At 43.9% G+C, this 19699-nt stretch overlaps 1 protein-coding gene across 1 annotated transcript in view; it reads left to right on the top strand.

Annotated features, from left to right (window-relative positions):
- The first annotated feature begins 550 nt into the window (after positions 1-550).
- LOC130189799 (microtubule-associated tumor suppressor 1 homolog A-like) overlaps positions 551-19699 on the top strand; it is a 44144-nt gene continuing 24995 nt past the window's right edge. Inside the window, exons 1-4 of the mRNA XM_056408738.1 lie at positions 551-863; positions 6475-6666; positions 7934-8089; positions 14968-15077. Of these exons, the coding sequence (XP_056264713.1) occupies positions 551-863; positions 6475-6666; positions 7934-8089; positions 14968-15077 (771 nt within the window). The remainder of the gene's footprint in view (positions 864-6474; positions 6667-7933; positions 8090-14967; positions 15078-19699) is intronic.

Here is a 19699-nt window from a genome sequence, read left to right as displayed (position 1 = left end):
TACAAGAACACTCTGTAGTGTTTCATCCCCTCCGATTCTGTGTCGGGAGGTGACTAAGCTAAAAGGATTTTATTAATGAATGTCTTGACCTAAATTGACTTAAGAATGGATTTGTGAACATTCTCAAACTTATTTCTCACTCTCTCAAGTCCCTGACTGCTCTGTTAGTACAAATAGGTAATACATATAGAACAAAGAAGTCTCTATATGTTAAATGTGCTTTAAAAGTCTACGACAAATGTCAGGCCCCCATCTACAAACTCACACCATGTGTGCTGGTGTTTATAGAGTCAGAGGGGGTGGAACATGTAGGTTTGGGGGTAAGACAGAGAGAGAACAAAATTGGCCTGGTCAGAGACGGGATTGGACAAAACAATACAACTTTTTTTAACCCTCTAGTGATTGCTGCAAAAACCCAATTTCCCCTCCTACCTCTTCTTTCCTGCTCTCTCTTTTCCTCCTCCCTCTCTGTCTTAAGACACTCTCTCATACTCCTCCCCTCTGTTCCTTCTCCGCCTCCCCAGTCCACATTTCTGACTCAGAGCGGAGAATGGCTGACACCATGGTCTCAATACGCAGCTCGGAGCTGGGTCCACTAGGCTGGGACGCTGTCACTAAACATAATCTCTTTCTACAGAAAGTCTCCTCAAAGCTGGGGCCCAATTCCAGGCATCAAGGGAAAGGTTCAAGAGTGGATAAGGGGCCCTCGGGACCGGCTGCACCTCCAGGGTCAGGGACGGGACCTCCAGGACCGGGGAGCGCTGGGCCTCGGCAAACCCAGAGTAATAGCTCCAATATGGGTGAGAGTGGACAGAGTGCTGGAGGCGGATCTCAAACAAAGCAGAGCCAAAGTCAGTGCCAGGGTGAGTCAATATGGTTTCTTCACAGATGAAAACATGAGCTATTTCAGTGGAGACACATTTACTTTATAATACCTTACTTGTAAACATACAGCAGCACACTGCATATGGATTTTATGAATGCTCTGTTCAACGACACACTTTCTGTCAGGCATATAGACTCCAGACTCAGGAAATGAGCAGGCTGACACTGCAGACCTGCAAGTTAAAATGCCTTCCACATACCACACAAACATACACACACACACACACACACACACACGCACTCTATTTTTCAGGTCCTAGCACATGCTGCTATGTGATGTCCACACTGTGTGTGTGCACGCAGTTGGTGACTTACGGTTCCGTCATTCCGTTAGTGTGTTTCAGCTGTAGTGTTGCATTACAGCAATGGAGCCGCACATCACATCACTTACAAGTTGAATGTGTTCCATGCTGGTCACATGTATGCAGCAGCATATAGTCGGTTTGTTTCTGTTATTCTGATTCATAGGCAGAACTCATGCTATGCTATGCACATCAATATCCTTATCATAGGATAAGCATAGGGCTGATATTTTCAGAGCAGGAGAAACTTTTATTGAAAACGATTTAGGCCTGAGAAAGATATCTGAATAAGTGTGTTGCATAACTTGCATTTGCTGCCATGAGTTCTCTCAACTAATATGATCTACAACACTGAGCCACCAGTTTTCTTCCTTACCAGTATTATAAGCAGGGGACCATCCCTCTGTGGGTTTTCCCCAAAACATGACAGAAGAACTGATCATCAAATTTTGTCAAGTTCACTGGTATAACAATGTACTAAGTCAGGGATTGAAGAAGGAATTTAATCACTGAAAGGTCTGGACTGGCGGAGTCAGACAATTGTGTGTACAAGTGTGTTTTTGTGTATCAACAGTAAGCACGAAGCACATTTTTAGAGGGCCAGCTCTTACCTAACATTGATTTCCTGGGTCACATAATTCAATTCAATTCAATTCAGTTTATTTGTATAGCCCAATTTCACAAATTACAAATTTGTCTCGGAGTGCTTTACAATCTGTACACATAGACATCCCTGCCCCAAAACCTTGCATCGGACCAGGAAAAACTCCCAAATAACCCTTCAGGGGGAAAAAAAGGGAAGAAACCTTCAGGAGAGCAACAGAGGAGGATCCCTCTCCAGGATGGACAGATGCAATAGATGTAATGTGTACAGAAGGACAGATTTAGAGTTAAAATACATTCAATGAATGTGACAGAGTGTATGAATAGTTCATAGTAGGCATATTCCACGATGGAGACCTCCACGATCCATCAGGCAGATGGAGGTAGAGAGGAGGAGTGGGCGGAGTCTCAACAGTGGGCGGAGTCTCAACAGGGCAGTGGCGTAGTCAGGAGCAGGAATTCCACGACCCAGACCTCGATGATCCATCAGGCAGATAGGATCTATGTCGTCTTTATAGGGTCCGATGACCCCATGAGACGTGAAGTCAAAAGGACTCCGGGGAGAAAGCAGAGTTAGTAACGTGTGATTGAGACTATTTTTTTGCTCCATCCCAATGCGCGCAGACCGGCGTCGGAGATCTGCAGCGGAACAATCGATCGGCGTATTGAGCACCTCTGCATTCAAGCATTAAATAGCCGAGAGGTTTTTTCAGCGTGAGGAATTCGATGTGTGGCGGGAGTGCGTGAGATAAGACCGAAATGCGTGAGTCTCACGCTCAATGCGTGAGACTTGAGAGCCCTGGAGCAGCTAGTGCAGGAGTGATGTGATCTCTTTTCTTGGTTTTAGTGAGAACACGAGCTGCAGCATTCTGGATCAACTGGAGGGACCTAAGAGACTTATTAGAGCAGCCTGATAATAAGGAGTTGCAGTAATCCAGTCTCGAAGTAACGAACGCGTGAACCAATTTTTCTGCATCTTTTTGAGACAAGATGTGCCTGATTTTTGAAATATTACGTAGATGAAAGAATGCAGTCCTTGAGATTTGCTTTACGTGGGAGTTAAAGGACAAGTCCCGATCAAAGATAACGCCAAGATTCTTTACAGTGGTGTTGGATGCCAGGGCAATGCCGTCTACAATTCAGATGCTTTCCTTCAGCTGGCTTCACATCACAACTAAATACAAATGAAGCCAGATGTTTTCTGCTGGCTTCAGTCGCAGTACAAGTATAAAGGCTGCTCTACCTTCACTAACAGAGACTGTGTGTGTGTGTGTGTGTGTGGGGGTATGTGGATACGTGTGTTATGTATGAGGTAATGTAATTGCGGTGAGCACATGTTCATTTTTTACCTCTCTTTATAACAAGCCTTTATTGTGCTCTTTCTCTCTCTCTCTCTCGAAAGTTGGTGAAAGAAACTTTAATTATGTCTGTGGAGAAATTAGCTTGTTGCAGTTTGTCATAGGTGCCGCACACAATATTAGATCCAATTGTGGGTAATTAACATACAAAACCAACAGTACAAATGTATAAATTGAAAATAATTTTCAGCAAATGCAGGATTCACAAAAGAACAGTAAGTCTGTGTGCATATTTCTATTATTGTTACTGTTACTGTTATTATAGTGTGTTGTTTTGTACCTCTTGACTCGGAGAACCCTGCAAAAATAATTCCGATGTGTCTGGACTGCTGGTCTAGGCACAGATGGCAAATAAAAAACCTTAAACCTTAAACCTTAAACCTTAATGAGGTAATTCGGGAGAAAACAGGTCTGTCAGAGTCTTCCTGGGGGCCCAAAAGATAGTTGGATAGCTTGCATATCTATTCGTATTCATTCATTAGTCATTTGTTCGGAGGAATGTGTATTTAAATAGGTGAGTTAGTAATCTAATGTCAACCTTGAGAAAAGACGTAGAGACAAAATGTATTGTGTTTCAGATAGAAGAGCTGTGATTGCCAACGACTGCTGAATCCCTATTCGTATGTGATGGCATTTAGTCTGTTTCTGTGTTCCAGGATTATTTAAACAACTAATCTATTAGTTAAAAAAAAATGTAAAATGAATTTGCTTTTTGTTTATTATGATTTCGTTTTTTCTCACACATCATAGGTCCCATAGCACTCCTAAATGCAGTAGAATACTTGTGGGATGTCCTTATTAGTGGTTGTATGTAGTTTGGGATTCAGGTTAGCTGTTTGCTGCAGTTTATGTCGTGCTGTAGAGGAGACATTGATTCAGGTAAATAAACAAAGTGGTATTCCCCAACATGTTTAACAAATGTTCTTCTGTTGGAAGGACGAAATTATCATTAAAACTGAGTTTACGAGACCTGTTTAATGAATAGTTCAATGGCACTAAGCTGTTGAGATGGTGTTATTTTATCATTTATACTGATTATACATGTTTTCTTTCACAACAACGCCCTGAAAAGCAATTAGCCAAGGCAGTACAATCCTTTACAAGGATATGTATATCCTATGTATAAGAAGAACTTAGGACCCTATGGGCACATTTAGGAGAGCTATAGAATAAATCAACAGTGAAACCAGTAGACACTCTACTATTCTTCTGTGAATAGTGGATGAGACTGCATTACCGTCATTATTGTGGAATGGGCCATTCCAAACACCTTAGTGTCCACCCACGATACAAAGCACGGCTTAAAGGCCAGTAGAACCCTGTCCAATCTATTTGTTGTAGCAAGGACAAGCAGGACCGCAGAAACGTCCCTGCTTAGCTGGAGATCAGGCTGCATGTCCTGAGAAACACAGGTACATGCGCGACCGAATTCCATGAAAAGCGTACAGATGCGTGTGGCTGCGATAGACGCGATATATTTCCGGGCGGCGTGTTTGACTGCGGTCAAGTCAGCCGCCACTTCGGAAAACACAGTCAAGCCAGCCCGCCCGATATTTTTCAGTACACGTATATACCAGGCATTACGGTACGAGCGTGTGAAAACTGTCTTCAAAATAAGAGCGAACTTCCGGTGAACGTGATATGACGAAATTCAATTCAATTCAATTCAGTTTATTTGTATAGCCCAATTTCACAAATTACAAATTTGTCTCGGAGTGCTTTACAATCTGTACACATAGACATCCCTGCCCCAAAACCTCACATCGGATCAGGAAAAACTTCCAAATAACCCTTCAGGGGAAAAAAAGGGAAGAAACCTTCAGGAGAGCAACAGAGGAGGATCCCTCTCCAGGATGGACAGGTGCAAGAGATGTAATGTGTACAGAAGGACAGATTTAGAGTTAAAATACATTCAATGAATATGACAGAATGTATGAATAGTTCACAGTAGGCATATTCCACGATGGAGACCTCCACGATCCATCAGGCAGATGGAGGTAGAGAGGAGGAGTGGGCGGAGTCTCAACAGTGGGCGGAGTCTCAACAGGGCAGTGGCGTAGTTGGTAGCAGGAATTCCACGACCCAGACCTCGATGATCCATCAGGCAGATAGGATCTATGCCGTCTCATAGGGTCCGACGACCCTATGAGACGTGAAGTCAAAAGGACTCCGGGGAGAAAGCAGATATAGTGATAGATTAAACTAATTGAAGAGATGAAAAATCACGAATTGTATGAATGATGAATACAATACATAAAAGAAGGTAATTATTCCAATATTAGATGTTCTGATTTAAAATGTCAAAATAAAAGATATAGAAAATCACATTCATGCGCAAATGTGTGTCTAATTTCAGAATAGATTTAGAACACAATGGTGCATAGTTACAAAATACTTTCACTTCTGATTCATGGTTGAGTACCTCAAGGTGTCACCCAGAGATAATCAAGACATTCTGACGTTTGATTTCTAAATGAAGGCACTTCATAAAGAAAATAATAGTAATATATTTCCAATATTTGATATTTCTTTAAAGCAGATCCTTACATTTCTTGAAAGAAATTACATTGCAGTCTTGTTATTAGTGACCTCTGCTAGCCCCATGATTATTTTCATGAGATCTTACCGTGTGGATTGTGAATTAATTCAATTTAAATTTAGCAAAAAATAATTATGATTAATATTATGCCAATATTTGAATTTTATTTAAAGCAAATCCTTAACTTTCTTGAAAGAAATTACACTGCAGTCTTGTTATTGGTGACCTCTGCAGAGTGTGTGTGTGTGTGTGTGTGTGTATGTCTGCGCATTTGTGTGTGCACGCATGTGTGTGTGTGTGTATATTGAGCTGACAACAATGCAGTGTTACAGTGACCTCATCACTTTCTTTCTTTTTTTACCTGTGCATGGCCTTAGTCTTCCTCCTATAGTTTTGCTAGTTCAGAAGCTATGAGGCAATGAATATTATAAAGTGTGACATTAAACTAATATTATAGCTGTTGCAGCTACGACTCATTTAAATGTCTAGATCCTTGTTTGTTCTCTGGTCAAAGAAGTGATTTTTAGTCAGTGTTTCTTCCTAAATGGATGTAGTGAAGCTAATTGTCTAAGGCATGAATACATACCTACCTACCTCATGCACTGCTTCACTGATATCTTTTGAAGTCTATTATTTTCTCAGTTGCATATACATATGTGATTTATACAAAATATTATGTTTCCAGTTAGTATTAAAGTTCATCAGAGTGTTTTAGATCAAATATTATTTTCAAAGTCCATTTCTTTATTTCTGTATCTATTGTCTTCTGTATTACTCTGTCTCCCAGGTATCCCAAAACCTCGCACCACTGCAGCTGTCCTGGGTCCTGCAACATCCAACTCTAAACCAATAGCCAATCAGCAGGCACTGGGGCCGGTCAGACGACATGCCGCATCAAAACGTCCTGTGAAGGGATTACCCACAAGCCTAACTTCCTCATCACAGGGAAGCACCGAGATCAGTGGAGCGACAAGCAAAGGTAAGATTGTGGGCCTCTCTTCTCCTCTATTGTTAAACACAACATAACTGACTTCACTTTCACTTTCTCTCTCTCAAACACACACACACACACACACACACAGTTGCTCGAAGACTCAGACTAAAAATGATGTGTGTGTTTGTATCGTACAACAATAGCACACTATCTACCATGCTGGAGCAGCCAGAGCACCGACCCACACCTGGTACTCTGCTATGGGGCCACCAGGGTTGTCTGGCGGCAGGGCCAAGGGCGTCACCTGCATGGGTTCTGAGGGGTGGAACCAGAGAGAGAGAGAGCAAGAGCGAGAGCTCTTCAGGGGGGTTTGTGAGATTTTTAAAATTAGCCTCCATTCAAAAATATTTTAAAAAGTGATTTCATAAATATTCAATACAATATCATGTAAGTTCATAAACTGAATTTGGTATCTTCTATATTCAAATCAGACACTGATGGCAGGTGCTGTCAAACATGTATGATATCCATGTTTGATGATGGTTTTCTGTAACTTGGTCATAGATTCCGCAAAATCATCAGCAGGGCCATTAGGCAGGAGGCATCTCAAAAGAGGTGATGCTAATGAGGAACCAAGAAGGAGACAGGGTCAAAAACTGAGAAAGGAGGCCAGGCCAGGGGTAGGATGCAGGAAGCAGGAACAAGGAGTCAGAGTCGGGCCCAGAAGCCAGGACCAGCTCCAGACACAGCCAGGTCCAATTGACCCTGTGAGGCCAGAAGGCACACAGACTGGAAGAAGTAGAGTTAGTAATGTGCAATAAAGATATGTAAAGGAGAGAGAGAGGAGGAGAGCTCAGTGTATCCTAAAATGTCCCCCAGCCGGCTAGAAGACTATGAAGAAACAGACATCTGTTTATGTGGCATATCCCCTCTGAGTCAGAGTGGGTACATTGTGGGTAGTACAAGGGATTCTACTCTGCAGCCTAAAATAGTGGCTACAGCTGAAAAAATTGCTTCTAAAAATGGACTACTGATGAACAAGAAAAGGATGGGAGAAGATAGTTACATAAATAAAAAAATCCTGGTCATAATTTGGCTTCGCTAAATTAAAATCTTCTGTCTTAGTTGTCAACTCGGTGACCCACACCTCTCAGGGAAGAGTGGAAACATCAATCAGGGTCAATTGCTTTTACAATTGCAGCTAACTTAACTGCAACTGGAACGTTTAAGCATCAACATCTGGCAAGCCAGTGACAAAAAAAACATTTAAAGAAGTTCTGTGACTTTGACTTCTTCTTTGTCCTCTTCACAGGTCTGAAGGCCCCAACAGTAAACAATAACAACACAACAAAAACAGCAGCCGCCCATTCAATAGCCCCTGCTGCCAATCAGGGCCTGACAAAGCAGGCATCCCAGTGTCCCTTGCAAAGAAGCAGCTCAGCAAAACACGGTCAAATAAACAGCACAGGTACGGTGTGTGAGAGGCTGTGTGTTTGTGTGTGTGTGTGTGTTTTGTTTTGTGTTGACAACATAGACTGTAGATATAAAGTGGAAATTGTCACTGTGATTTCACGCATTGGTTTATGGACTACCGTTTTGAGTTTGGCATTTCGTCCGTCGGCACCTTTTATTTTGGCCTGACATGATCCTGAGAGCGTAGAGCTCAGATAAAGTTCAAATGAACCCTCAACAAGACATTTTGAGGTGAACAAAATGTTAGAATTAACTTGAATGAACTGAACAAACTGGTATGTGAAAAGTGCAACCCATCTGCAACCTCACCACTGTCAGGAAAATGCAGTACCACAATGTGTTCCTCTTACTTACTGTGCAGTTGATTTTCGAGTTTCTTTTAATTATTTCGAGGTAATGAGGTAGAATAGTAACATAATTCAACAATTTTCAGAATATCCTAATAAATCGTTATATGCTAATACTGTTTAATACTTCTCACCCTTTCTCTAACTGTGAATGTTGGTGTTGGGAGTGGTAGTGGTAGGCTTGCTTAAAACATGTTGTCTGAAGTAAAACTATTAACTATTGGTTATAAAACTATAAATACTTTGCAGGAAGAGTCCTGCATTCAGTTTTTTACTAAGTGAAAAGTGGAAGAGAGGCATTATCAGCACAAATTACTTAGGTATGTTGGAGGTGGAGTTTTCAAGTCTAATATGATGCTGAATAGTTTATGATAAGCATTATATTTGAATTGTTATCTTTTTTTAGCCAGATCTGAATCTCCAATGTAACCAGTAACATTTTTCTGTCAAGTATGTAGTACTACAATGTTTTTCTCTGAAGTAGAAGTACACAGTAAGTAGTAAACAATTGAGTTGCATATTATTTAGTGCTATTTAAGTTATTTCAGGGTACAATTACTTAAATAGTAATATAACTCAATGTGTGTATGCGTGTGTGTGTGTGCATGCGTGTGTGTATGTATGTGTGTGTGTGTGTGCATGCTTGAGTGTGAGAATGAGAGAGGCTCCTGCCCAATTTTGGGGTTTCATCACACTTGATGAGGGAGTGAGTGAATGACCAAGCGATCGTGGAAGGGAAGGAGGGAGGGGGCCAGCTAGCAAGCAAGCCAGCCAGCCAGCCAGCCAGCTGGTGGAATAGATTTTTCAAATAAAACTTTGGCTTTTATTTTATTGTTTTTCATTGGCAATTTCTTGGTTTGAAGGGTTGAATAGCAGCGATCACCTCAATGGACTCTCTTTTATTTACTCTTCGTTCTTTTTAACGCCTCTATTTCCTTGTGTGCCGAGCATTGAATGACAAAACATGTCATCCACGTGAATCGTGTTTATCCAGAGTATTTGTTTTGGGAATTGGGGTAAGGGGGGGGTCTAGTCATCTGGCCGGCCGGCATTTATGAGATTGGAGTGAGACACGGAGAAAATGTGTTGTGGTGATATTCGCAATAAAACATCTTTGATGGGACGTGTCGAGTCTTGGCCAATCAGCGTTAAAATGTCGACAGCGTTTTTAGGGGTTTAGTGTTAGCGTGAATGTAAGCTCATCTACTGCTGTAATTTTGCATGGTGTATCGATAATAAAAAGGTATCCGTACGTTAAAAACTATATGATTTTTCATATTTTTAGTATCGATACTTCATTAAGATGGAGCCGGTTATCCGTTGTAACCGCCTGGTGTACAGGGACTCTGGTCTCAGCTGTGACTCACCAATCAGCCTGCTAGACCATTTCACAATCTGATGCAGAGAATTTATTCTTTAACGAAAGGTTTCCAAACCATGACACCAAAAATAAGTAAGATCATCATGATCTTCAATGTGGAAATAGGACAGTTTCCTCAAACAAAACTTGTGCCCCTTTTTGCACACGGCTTCACAGTTTGCTTCAAAATTTTGTTTGGGGTCAATAATTGTCCCAAGATATTTCTTGGACTCCACACATTCCACTGTCTGACCCTTTATGGATATAACTTAATCTGTGTGGGCAAGTTTTCTAAAATAAATTATCATGTCTTTGGTTTTATGTGTTTAAAATATGTTTGATTTAAGATAGAACTTCACAAAGTCGTGGATGACCGGACCGTAGCTGGTCTCTATGCCCTGGAGCCCAACAATAACAGAATAATCTGAATACTTTAAAATGGTCCTATTTTCATACCTGCTCTGACACATACAGGACTGTCTCAGAAAATTAGAATATTGTGATGAAGTTCTTTATTTTCTGTAATGCAATTAAAAAAACAAAAATGTCATGCATTCTGGATTCATTACAAATCAACTGAAATATTGCAAGCCTTTTATTCTTTTAATATTGCTGATTATGGCTTACAGCTTAAGAAAACTCAAATATCCTATCTCTAAATATTAGAATATCATGAAAAAGTATACTAGTAGGGTATTAAACAAATCACTTGAATTGTCTAATTAACTCGAAACACCTGCAAGGGTTTCCTGAGCCTTGACAAACACTCAGCTGTTATAAATCTTTTTTTTACTTGGTCTGAGGAAATATTAAAATTTTATGAGATAGGATTTTAGAGTTTTCTTAAGCTGTAAGCCATAATCAGCAATATTAAAAGAATAAAAGGCTTGCAATATTTCAGTTGATTTGTAATGAATCCAGAATGCATGACATTTTTGTTTTTTTAATTGCATTACAGAAAATAAAGAACTTTATCACAATATTCTAATTTTCTGAGACAGTCCTGTATTTGTGTAGAGGATAAATAGTGAAAGCACACATCCTTGTGGAGAGACAGTGGAGGAGAATATTCGGTGTGCAGCTTTTGGGCCAGTAATGCAGTGCAACCGGCAGGACCATCAGTGTTGCGGTGTTATCCGAAATTTAATACTTTTGAAGTTGAGTATTATTTTTGAGGTGTAGTCTCAGATTAACCGTATTCACATTCCAACAAAGAGAATCATTTAGTACAGGTCATATTTCATCCTTATTGAGTGAGAAATAGTTCTGCACCCAATTAATATTTCAAATATAATCTAAATGCGACTGAAGAGTCTGTAGTCTCTCAGTAAGTGCTGGTATTCAGGGCTGGCCCTGAAGATAGATACTGCCATCTACTGGCAACAGAACATGCTGGTCCGTCTCAATTTTACTGTGAACATAGCATGTGGGTGAGGAACAAGAAAGGTTACACATAAATGGAATGGATTGGATGGATTCAAGAATATCACAATATTTAACCATGACTACCTCCAAATCCACAAAACCAGCCTGAAAAGGATGAACACCTGAAATGACATGAGAGTCTCTGAACGGAGTTATGCTACATTTGTCCAGGCCAGTCTGCATTCCAGGGGCTGGACTTAGTCAAGGGTCAATTGAAAGTTATAGAAAAAAGAGAAGCTAATGAATAAATATGATGCATTCCACACCTGCAAGACTGAGTTATAGAAGATGAAACATAAAGGGGGTCACTGTGGATCAGTCGTTAGCAGGTCCGTCTTTCTATCAGGGGTTTGGCACACTGTCGCTGTGATCTACGGTGTATGAATGTAACATGTTTGTAGGCCTAAGTTGCTTTGTATAAAAGTGTCAACTGAATGACATCTAATGTAATAAACGCTGGTAAGTTAACAAACCAATGCAATTGGAAGCATTGCTATAAGACCATTTGAAAGGAAAGATTTTCTTGTCGCCACACCACATCCACGTTATTTGATGAAACCTCAAGCTTTTATAACTAGGCTTTTGATTGTTCTGACCACAATTATAAACTGATTTGATTATGAACAAAGCTTGCTCATCATTATATATAATATGGTTAGTCAATCATGAACCAACGTCCTTTTTTGGCCTGAACAAGTCCTTCAAGTGCGTCAGTGTGGAGAGGCCTGCGGGACATCACCAACAATAGGAAATCCTCCCCCCACTCCATGGAGAACCCTCAACTGGCTGACGATCTGAATGTGTTTTACTGCAGGTTTGATCACCCCACATTCACACCCCTCACCCGCTCCAACTCAGACTTCACACAATCATCTGCATCCCCTGTTATCACCTACCCCCTCCCCCCTGACCCCCCCACCGGCACTGACGGTCTGTGAAGAGGATGTGTGCCGGCTCTTTCAGAGACAGAAGACGAGGAAGGCAGCAGGCCCAGACGGTGTGTCACCCTCCTGTCTGAAAGCCTGCGCTGATCAGCTGGCCCCCATCTTCACACGGATCTTCAACAGATCTCTGGAGCTGTGTGAAGTCCCCTCCTGCTTCAAACGCTCCACCATCATCCCGGTTCCCAAAACATCCTCCATCACTGGACTGAATGACTACAGGCCCGTCGCCCTGACGTCTGTGGTCATGAAGTCCTTGGAGAGACTGGTATTGACCCATCTGAAGGGCATCACAGGCCCCCTGCTGGACCCTCTGCAGTTTGCCTACCGGGTAAACAGGTCAGTGGATGATGCAGTCAACATGTGCACTCCATCCTGCAACACCTCAACTCCCCAGGGACCTATGCAAGGATGCTGTTCGTGGACTTCAGCTCAGCGTTCAACACCATCATCCCAGAAGTCCTCCTCACCAAACTCACCCAGCTCACTGTGCCTGCCTCCACCTGTCAGTGGATTACAAACTTCCTGATGGACAGGAAGCAGCAGGTGAGGCTGGGAGAAACAATATCCAGCACCCGGTCAGTCAGCACTGGTGCACCTCAGGGATGCGTGCTCTCCCCACTGCTCTTCTCCCTCTACACCAACGACTGCACCTCAGGAGACCCATCTGTTCAACTCCTAAAATTTGCAGGTGACACATCAGTCATCGGCCTCATCCGTGATGATGACGAGTCTGCATATAGGCGGGAAGTTGAACAGCTGGTCCTGTGGTGCGGTCGCAACAACCTAGAGCTGAACACGCTTAAAACTGTGGAGATGACAGTGGACTTCAGGAGGAGCCCCCCAGCACTGCCCCCCCTCACCATACTCAATAACACTGTGTTGGCTGTGGAATCCTTCAGGTTTCTTGGATCCACAATCTCCCGGAACCTGAAGTGGGAACCTAATGTCAACAAAATCATCAAGAAGGCCCAGCAGAGGATGTACTTCCTGCGCCAGCTTAGGAAGTACAACCTGCCTCAGGAGCTGCTGACCATGTTCTTCACCGCAATTATAGAGTCTGTTCTGTGCACTTCAATCACTGTCTGGTTTGGATCGGCCACCAAACTGGATCAGAACAGACTCCAACGGACAGTCAGGTCTGCAGAGAAGATCATCGGTGCCAACCTGCCCACCATCCAAGACCTGTACACCTCCAGAGTCAGGAAACGGGCAGGAAAAATCACTGCAGACCCCTCCCACCCCAGACACAAACTATTTAAACTCCTCCCCTCTGGTAGACGCTACAGATCACTGTTCGCCAAAACCTCGAGACAAATAAACAGTTTCTTCCCCCTCGCCGTCTCACTACTAAACAATAACCCACTGTAGCATATATATTTATCCCTGCACTTCTCACACTCTCCACTTCTTCTGGCACTACTGTTTCACAGCTACTGTATATAGCCATTCCTCTTGTATATACTTTAAGTCACTTTCTTAAACTTCTTAGACCGTTGCACTGTTTTGCACTGTTTGTTCTGTACTGCACTGTTTTGTTTTGTTTGTTCTGTATTGTATTGTGTTGAAATGTATATTTTGTGTAAGCACTGAGAGACACTTTACCTAGTCAAATTCCTTGTTTGTGCAAACTTACTTGGCCAATAAAACTGATTCTGATTCTGATTCTGATTCAAGGACTCGTTTGCTCTGATTAGCGATGAGCCTTTTCCTTGAGTCTGTTCTGCCTCTATCAGGTTGTCACGATACCAACATTATAACTTCTGTAGGCCTACGATACCTGCCATAAATATCATGATACCAGATACCAGAATTCAATACAATATCATAAATACAATATGATACCACATAATAAAACATCTGTATGGTTCCCTTTTTTACCAGCTTGTTCCTGAACAGCTTTTCCAACACTTAACAAATGACCTTACTATTAGTATTAGCCTACAGCAAGATATTAATTAAAACTACATGGTGCCATCACAACATTAATTATACACGGCTATGTCAGCCTTTTGTCTGTATCTGACCAGATGAATACATCGTTACTTCCTTCAGTATGAGCAATCGTTGTTACATAACTTTACAGATGTGTGTTTGGTCTGTGTGGCTTTGAAACAAGCGTTGCAGACGGGTCTCTGTATGTCAGTGGGCTTTCCTTCACTGTCTGCAACGTAAACAAAGTACTTAAGGTGCGTTCACACCAAAAGCGATGCGATTTTTTCGCGCGACCGAATCCCATGAAAAGTCAACGTAAGTCGCGTGTGGCTGCGATAGACGCAATATTTTTCCGGGCGAGGCAATGTGGGCGACGCGTTTTCAGCGGCGCAATTTTCGCCCCTAGTTGAAATATTGAAACTTAAAGGAAAAATCTCATCGCTTTTGGTGTGAACGCACTTTTACACACACACACACACACACACACACACACCCCCACACACACACACACACACACACACACACACACACACACACACACACACACACACACACACACACACACACACACACACACACACACACACACACACACACACACACAAACCATTACCACGCATCCCATAATGCATCTGCCTCAGCCCTGAACAGTCAATATGGCGTATTCTCCATTACCAGATGAGAGAAGATGTATGAGACAAGTGTGTATGTGTGTATGTTGGGGTTTCTTTTAGTTTTCTGTGTCCCGATGTTGTGGTACGTTAATGGAACGTGTGAGCATTCTGTGTCCATGGGGAGTGTGTGGACACCATGTTGAATGCTGTACCTGCTACCCACACGCTCAGATGTTGCAGTTCTCTTGCAGTGGACAAAAACAAGGCACCAGCAAGACCCACAAACTCCAACTGCAGCTCACTGGGAGCAGTACCCACAGGAGGAAACAACCAAAGAAAGCAGCATCCTCCACCAGATCTGGTATGTATGTCCTCTTCTTTTTTAAGTTTCAACCTTTGAGATGCAAATTCAGTTATGGGCGAGAAACTAAACCGGTGATCATTCCTGAGCAGTATCTGATGGATGAAAGGACGTATAAGGCATGTTATTTGATGGGAATAATTAAAGAAGTAATCCATTACATTACATGTCATTTAGCAGACGCTTTTATCCAAAGCGACTTACAATAAGTGCATTTCAACCTAGAGTACAAACTAAGAACAACAAGAATACAGGAAGTAACATTTCCTCAACATAGTCGAACTACAAAAGTACCATAAGTAAGTGCTATCTAAGTGCCACTGAAGTGCTAATCTGTGTTTTAATCCAGATATAGTCGGAAAAGGTGTGTATTCAGTCTCCGACGGAAGATGTAGAGACTTTCTGCTGTCCTGATGTCAGTGGGGAGCTCGTTCCACCACTGAGGAGCCAGGACAGCAAACAGTCTGGATTTGAGTGATTAGCTCGAGGTGCAGTAGTCACAAGTCGATTGGCTGTTGCCGAGCGGAGAACATGCCGGGGTGTACGGTGTGACCATATCCCGGATGTAGACGGCCCGATCCGTCTAGAGCATGCGCCAGGACCAGTGTTTTGAAGCGGATCACGCGAGCAGCCACGGTAACCAGTGGAGAGGCGGAGGAGGCGAGTGGTGTGGGTGAATTTCGGGAGGCTGAAGACCAGTCGAGCTGCTGCATTCTGGATGAGCTGCAGGGGTCGGATGGCCTTAGCAGGTAGACCAGCCAGGAGGGAGTTGCAGTAGTCGAGGCGTGAAATGACCAGAGCCTGGATCAGAACCTGCGCCGCCTTCTGAGTAAGAAGAGGACGTATTCTCCTGATGTTGTGCAGCATGTACCTACAGGAACACGTCGTCGCAGCGATGTTTGCCGTCAGGAGAGTTGACTGTCGAGTGTCACCCGAGGTTCCTGGCAGTCAGGGTAGGGGCCAACACAGAGCTGTTGAAGGTGATAGTCAGGTCGTGGGTGGGGAGCCTTTCCTGGAAGGAATAGTAGCTCAGTCTTGTCAGGGTTGATCTTCAGGTGGTGAGCAGACATCCACTGAGAGATGTCAGTCAGACAGGCAGAGATTCGTGCCGCCACCTGTGTTTCGGACGGTGGAACGAGAAGATCAGTTGGGTGTCATCAGCATAGCTATGGTAGGAGAAGCCATGCGAACGAATGACAGAGCCGAGAGAATTTGTGTACAGAGAGAAGAGGAGGGACCCAGGACGGAGCCTTGAGGAACCCCAGTAGTGAGAGGACAAGGATCAGACACAGATCCTCTCCAAGTTACCCGTAGGTGCGGTCTTTAAGGTAGGAAGAGAAAAGAGCGAGTGCAGTGCCTGAGATCCCCAGGTCCTGAAGAGAAGAGATCAGGATCTGGTGGTTCACGGTGTCAAATGCTGCAGAAAGGTCGAGAAGGATAAGGACAGAGGAGAGAGGCTGCTCTAGCAGTGTGAAGCTGCTCAGAGACAGCAAGGAGGGCCGTCTCTGTCGAGTGGCCGGCCTTGAATCCAGACTGGTGAGGGTCAAGAAGGTTGTTACTGTGGAGATAGGAGGACACTTGGCTCAAGATAGCTCGCTCCAGAGTTTTGGGAGAAAAGGAAGAAGAGAGACCGGTCTGTAGTTGCTGACTTCAGACGGGTGAGTGGGTTTCTTCAGGAGAGGGTTGACTCTCGCCTCCTTCAGAGAGTTAGGGAAACAGCCAGTTGAGAGGAAGCTGTTAATAAGATGGGTAGGGAAGGTCAGAAGGTCAGGGGCAATAGCCTGGAGAATGGGAGACGGACGGGGTGAAGGCGCAGGTGGTCGGTCGGGCGGAGGTCACCAAGCTAAGAACTTGATTGGGAGACAAGGGGTGAAAGAGGAAGAGAGGGGATGAAGAAGTTAGTGTTGGTGAGGTGATAGAAGATGGATTTGTAAAGGAGGAGCGTATGTCGTCTATCTTGTTTGTAAAGTAGTCGACAAAGTGGCTCGGCAAAAGGGTGGAAGGAGGAGGGGACAGGGGGATCAAGGAGGTTGGAAAAGATAGAGAAGAGTTTTTGGGGTTAGAGAAGGAAGACTGAATTTTGGTCAGGTAGAACGAGCTTTTGGCTGCAGAGATAGAGGAAGAGAAGGAGGAGAGAGAGATTGATAGAAGAGCAAGTCTTCCGCTTGATTCGACGGCGCCATTTTCTTTCCGTCGTCAGAGGGTGGCTCTCTCGGCGCACCGAGTCCGACAACCACGGAGCCGGAGAGGATTTCGAACGGTCGTGTCTTAAAAGGACAAAGAGAATCAAGAGATGAAGACAGAGAAGAGAGCACAGGGTCTGCACCAGACTTAGGATGCATGAGTCAGTAGCAGTCAGTTGAGGGAGAGCAGATAGGACAGAGGAGGCCAGAGAGCAGGGGCAGAGGGTGCGAATGTTGCGCGTACAGGTGCAGAGTCTGTAGATATGGGTGGGTTGTCAGTACCAGAGAGCGAGAGAGAGTAAGAGATGAAGAAGTGGTCAGAGACATGGAGAGGAGTCACAGTGAGGTTAGAGGTAGAGCAGTTTCTTGTGAAAATGTAGTCAAGGTGGTTGCCGGCTTTGTGAGTAGGAGGGGAGGGACTGAGTGAGAGGTTAAAGGAAGACAGTAAGAGTAAGAGATCACATGACTTCTCTGTCTGGATGTTAAAGTCACCCAGAAGGATGAGCGGGGCCGTGTTCATGAAGTTCGATAGGAGGACGTCTAGCTCGTCCAAGAAATCTCCCAAAGAACCAGGGTGACGGTAGAGAACAACAATGTGAAGTTGAACCGGATGAGTAACGGTCACCGCATGAAACTCAAAAGTCAGTGGGATAAAGAGGAAGGGTAGGGACAGAAACACCATGTGGGTGAGATGAGTAAACCTGTACCTCCACCCCGACCAGAGGGTCTGGGTGTGTGGCTAAAGGAGAAGGCAGAGGAGAGTGCAGCCGGGTAGACGTGTTGTCTGCTGTGATCCAGGTCTCAGTGAGAGCCAGGAAGTCAACGACTGCTCCAAGGCAAAGCCAGAGATGAAGTCGGCCTTGCGGTTGGCTGACTGACAGTTCCAGAGGCCTCCTGTGACCAGGTGCTGGGTGTGAGTAGAACGGGTAGGAAGGATAACAGAGGGGTACATGAATGGAATGAGTCCTATAGTAACTAACGGTAGGGTTCGGGGTACATGAATGAGGCGAGTCCTAGTAACTACTAGTAGAGATACGCACAGGTATGGAAAAGACACACATATTCAAAAATGGGAAATACTCAGCCCCGAAGACTCCACGGAAGACTCCTATGTCTTTGTCCTCAGTCTTGACTCCAATGGAAGACTCCTATGTCTTTGTCCTCGAGTCTTGACTCCAACGGAAGACTCCTATGTCTTTGTCCTCCGAGTCTTGACTCCAACGGAAGACTCCTATGTCTTTGTCCTCCGAGTCTTGACTCCAACGGAAGACTCCTATGTCTTTGTCCTCCGAGTCTTGACTCCAACGGAAGACTCCTATGTCTTTGTCCTCCGAGTCTTGACTCCAACGGAAGACTCCTATGTCTTTGTCCTCCGAGTCTTGACTCCGGAAGAGTCATGTCTTTGTCCTGCTGAGTCACAGCTGACGCCTGAAACCCCACCCGGTTATGAGCCCAAGTTAGTGCCAATTACCTCCAGCCGCGTTGACACCGCCCCTTGGCTTTTGGTATTCAAATGACACTCAATAGAAACCAGGTGACGATCGCTCGTCCAATCAGTGAAGATTCAGGTGTCGGAACACAGGACACACCTCTCTAACAGGACAGACTAACAATCCAGCAGCTTTAAACAACAAATACAACAGTAACTTTAGCAGATAAAACTAGTTTAAAGAAGATACTTAGCAGGATCCAAGTAGTCAGTAGTCTCGCCTCACAGGTAGAAAATGCACACTGCAGACTTGGCCCCGGGAGATCTTTTTAAAGACACTCAGCCAGCCGCGTTGACACCGCCCCTTGGCTTTTGGTATTCAAATAATCCACAAGATGTTCTCTCATTCTTTCAATTAAATTCAGTTTATTTTATTTCAATCAGGAACAGACCACTTAGATGAAAAAATTCTAATGTTTATTGTTAGAGGATATGCAATAAAAATAAAGTCTCAGAGTCTTTGGCGTTTGGACTCTACGGGGAGATTTGTAATTGAGGGCCGACTGCCCCGATCAGCAACGTGGAGTCCAGACCTGATGGTGGCTGATGAGCTGATGGAATGATGAGTTGAAGCTGATGGATCTGTGAAGACTGGGTGGAGATGGGAAGGTGGAGGGGTGCGTAAAAGCACCCTGAATGAACTAAAGGAAGAGAGACAATCCTATTTGAATGAGAAAGTAGCGAGCGGATTTGCTCGCCATGTCATTGTTTCCCTGTGCTTATTGGATAGAGTGGACCAGCTGATCTGCGCAGCTGGTGTCATGATTGACGGCGCCGATGACAGGGAGTAAACAATGAGTGAGCATGTGTGAGAAATGATTAGCAGACAAATGAGGGATAAATGGCAGACATGAGGTGTTTTCTTCCGGCGCTGCACGCGTGGCTGCCTTTCACAGTAGCTCCTGCTCACAACTTAGTTTTAGTATATTATGTGTTTTTTCCTCGTTATT

Source organism: Pseudoliparis swirei, chromosome 24, assembly GCF_029220125.1.
Source record: "Pseudoliparis swirei isolate HS2019 ecotype Mariana Trench chromosome 24, NWPU_hadal_v1, whole genome shotgun sequence".
NCBI lineage: Eukaryota > Metazoa > Chordata > Actinopteri > Perciformes > Liparidae > Pseudoliparis > Pseudoliparis swirei.
The sequence above is the reverse complement of the archived record's forward strand: the minus strand, read 5'-3'. Positions and strand labels throughout refer to the sequence as shown.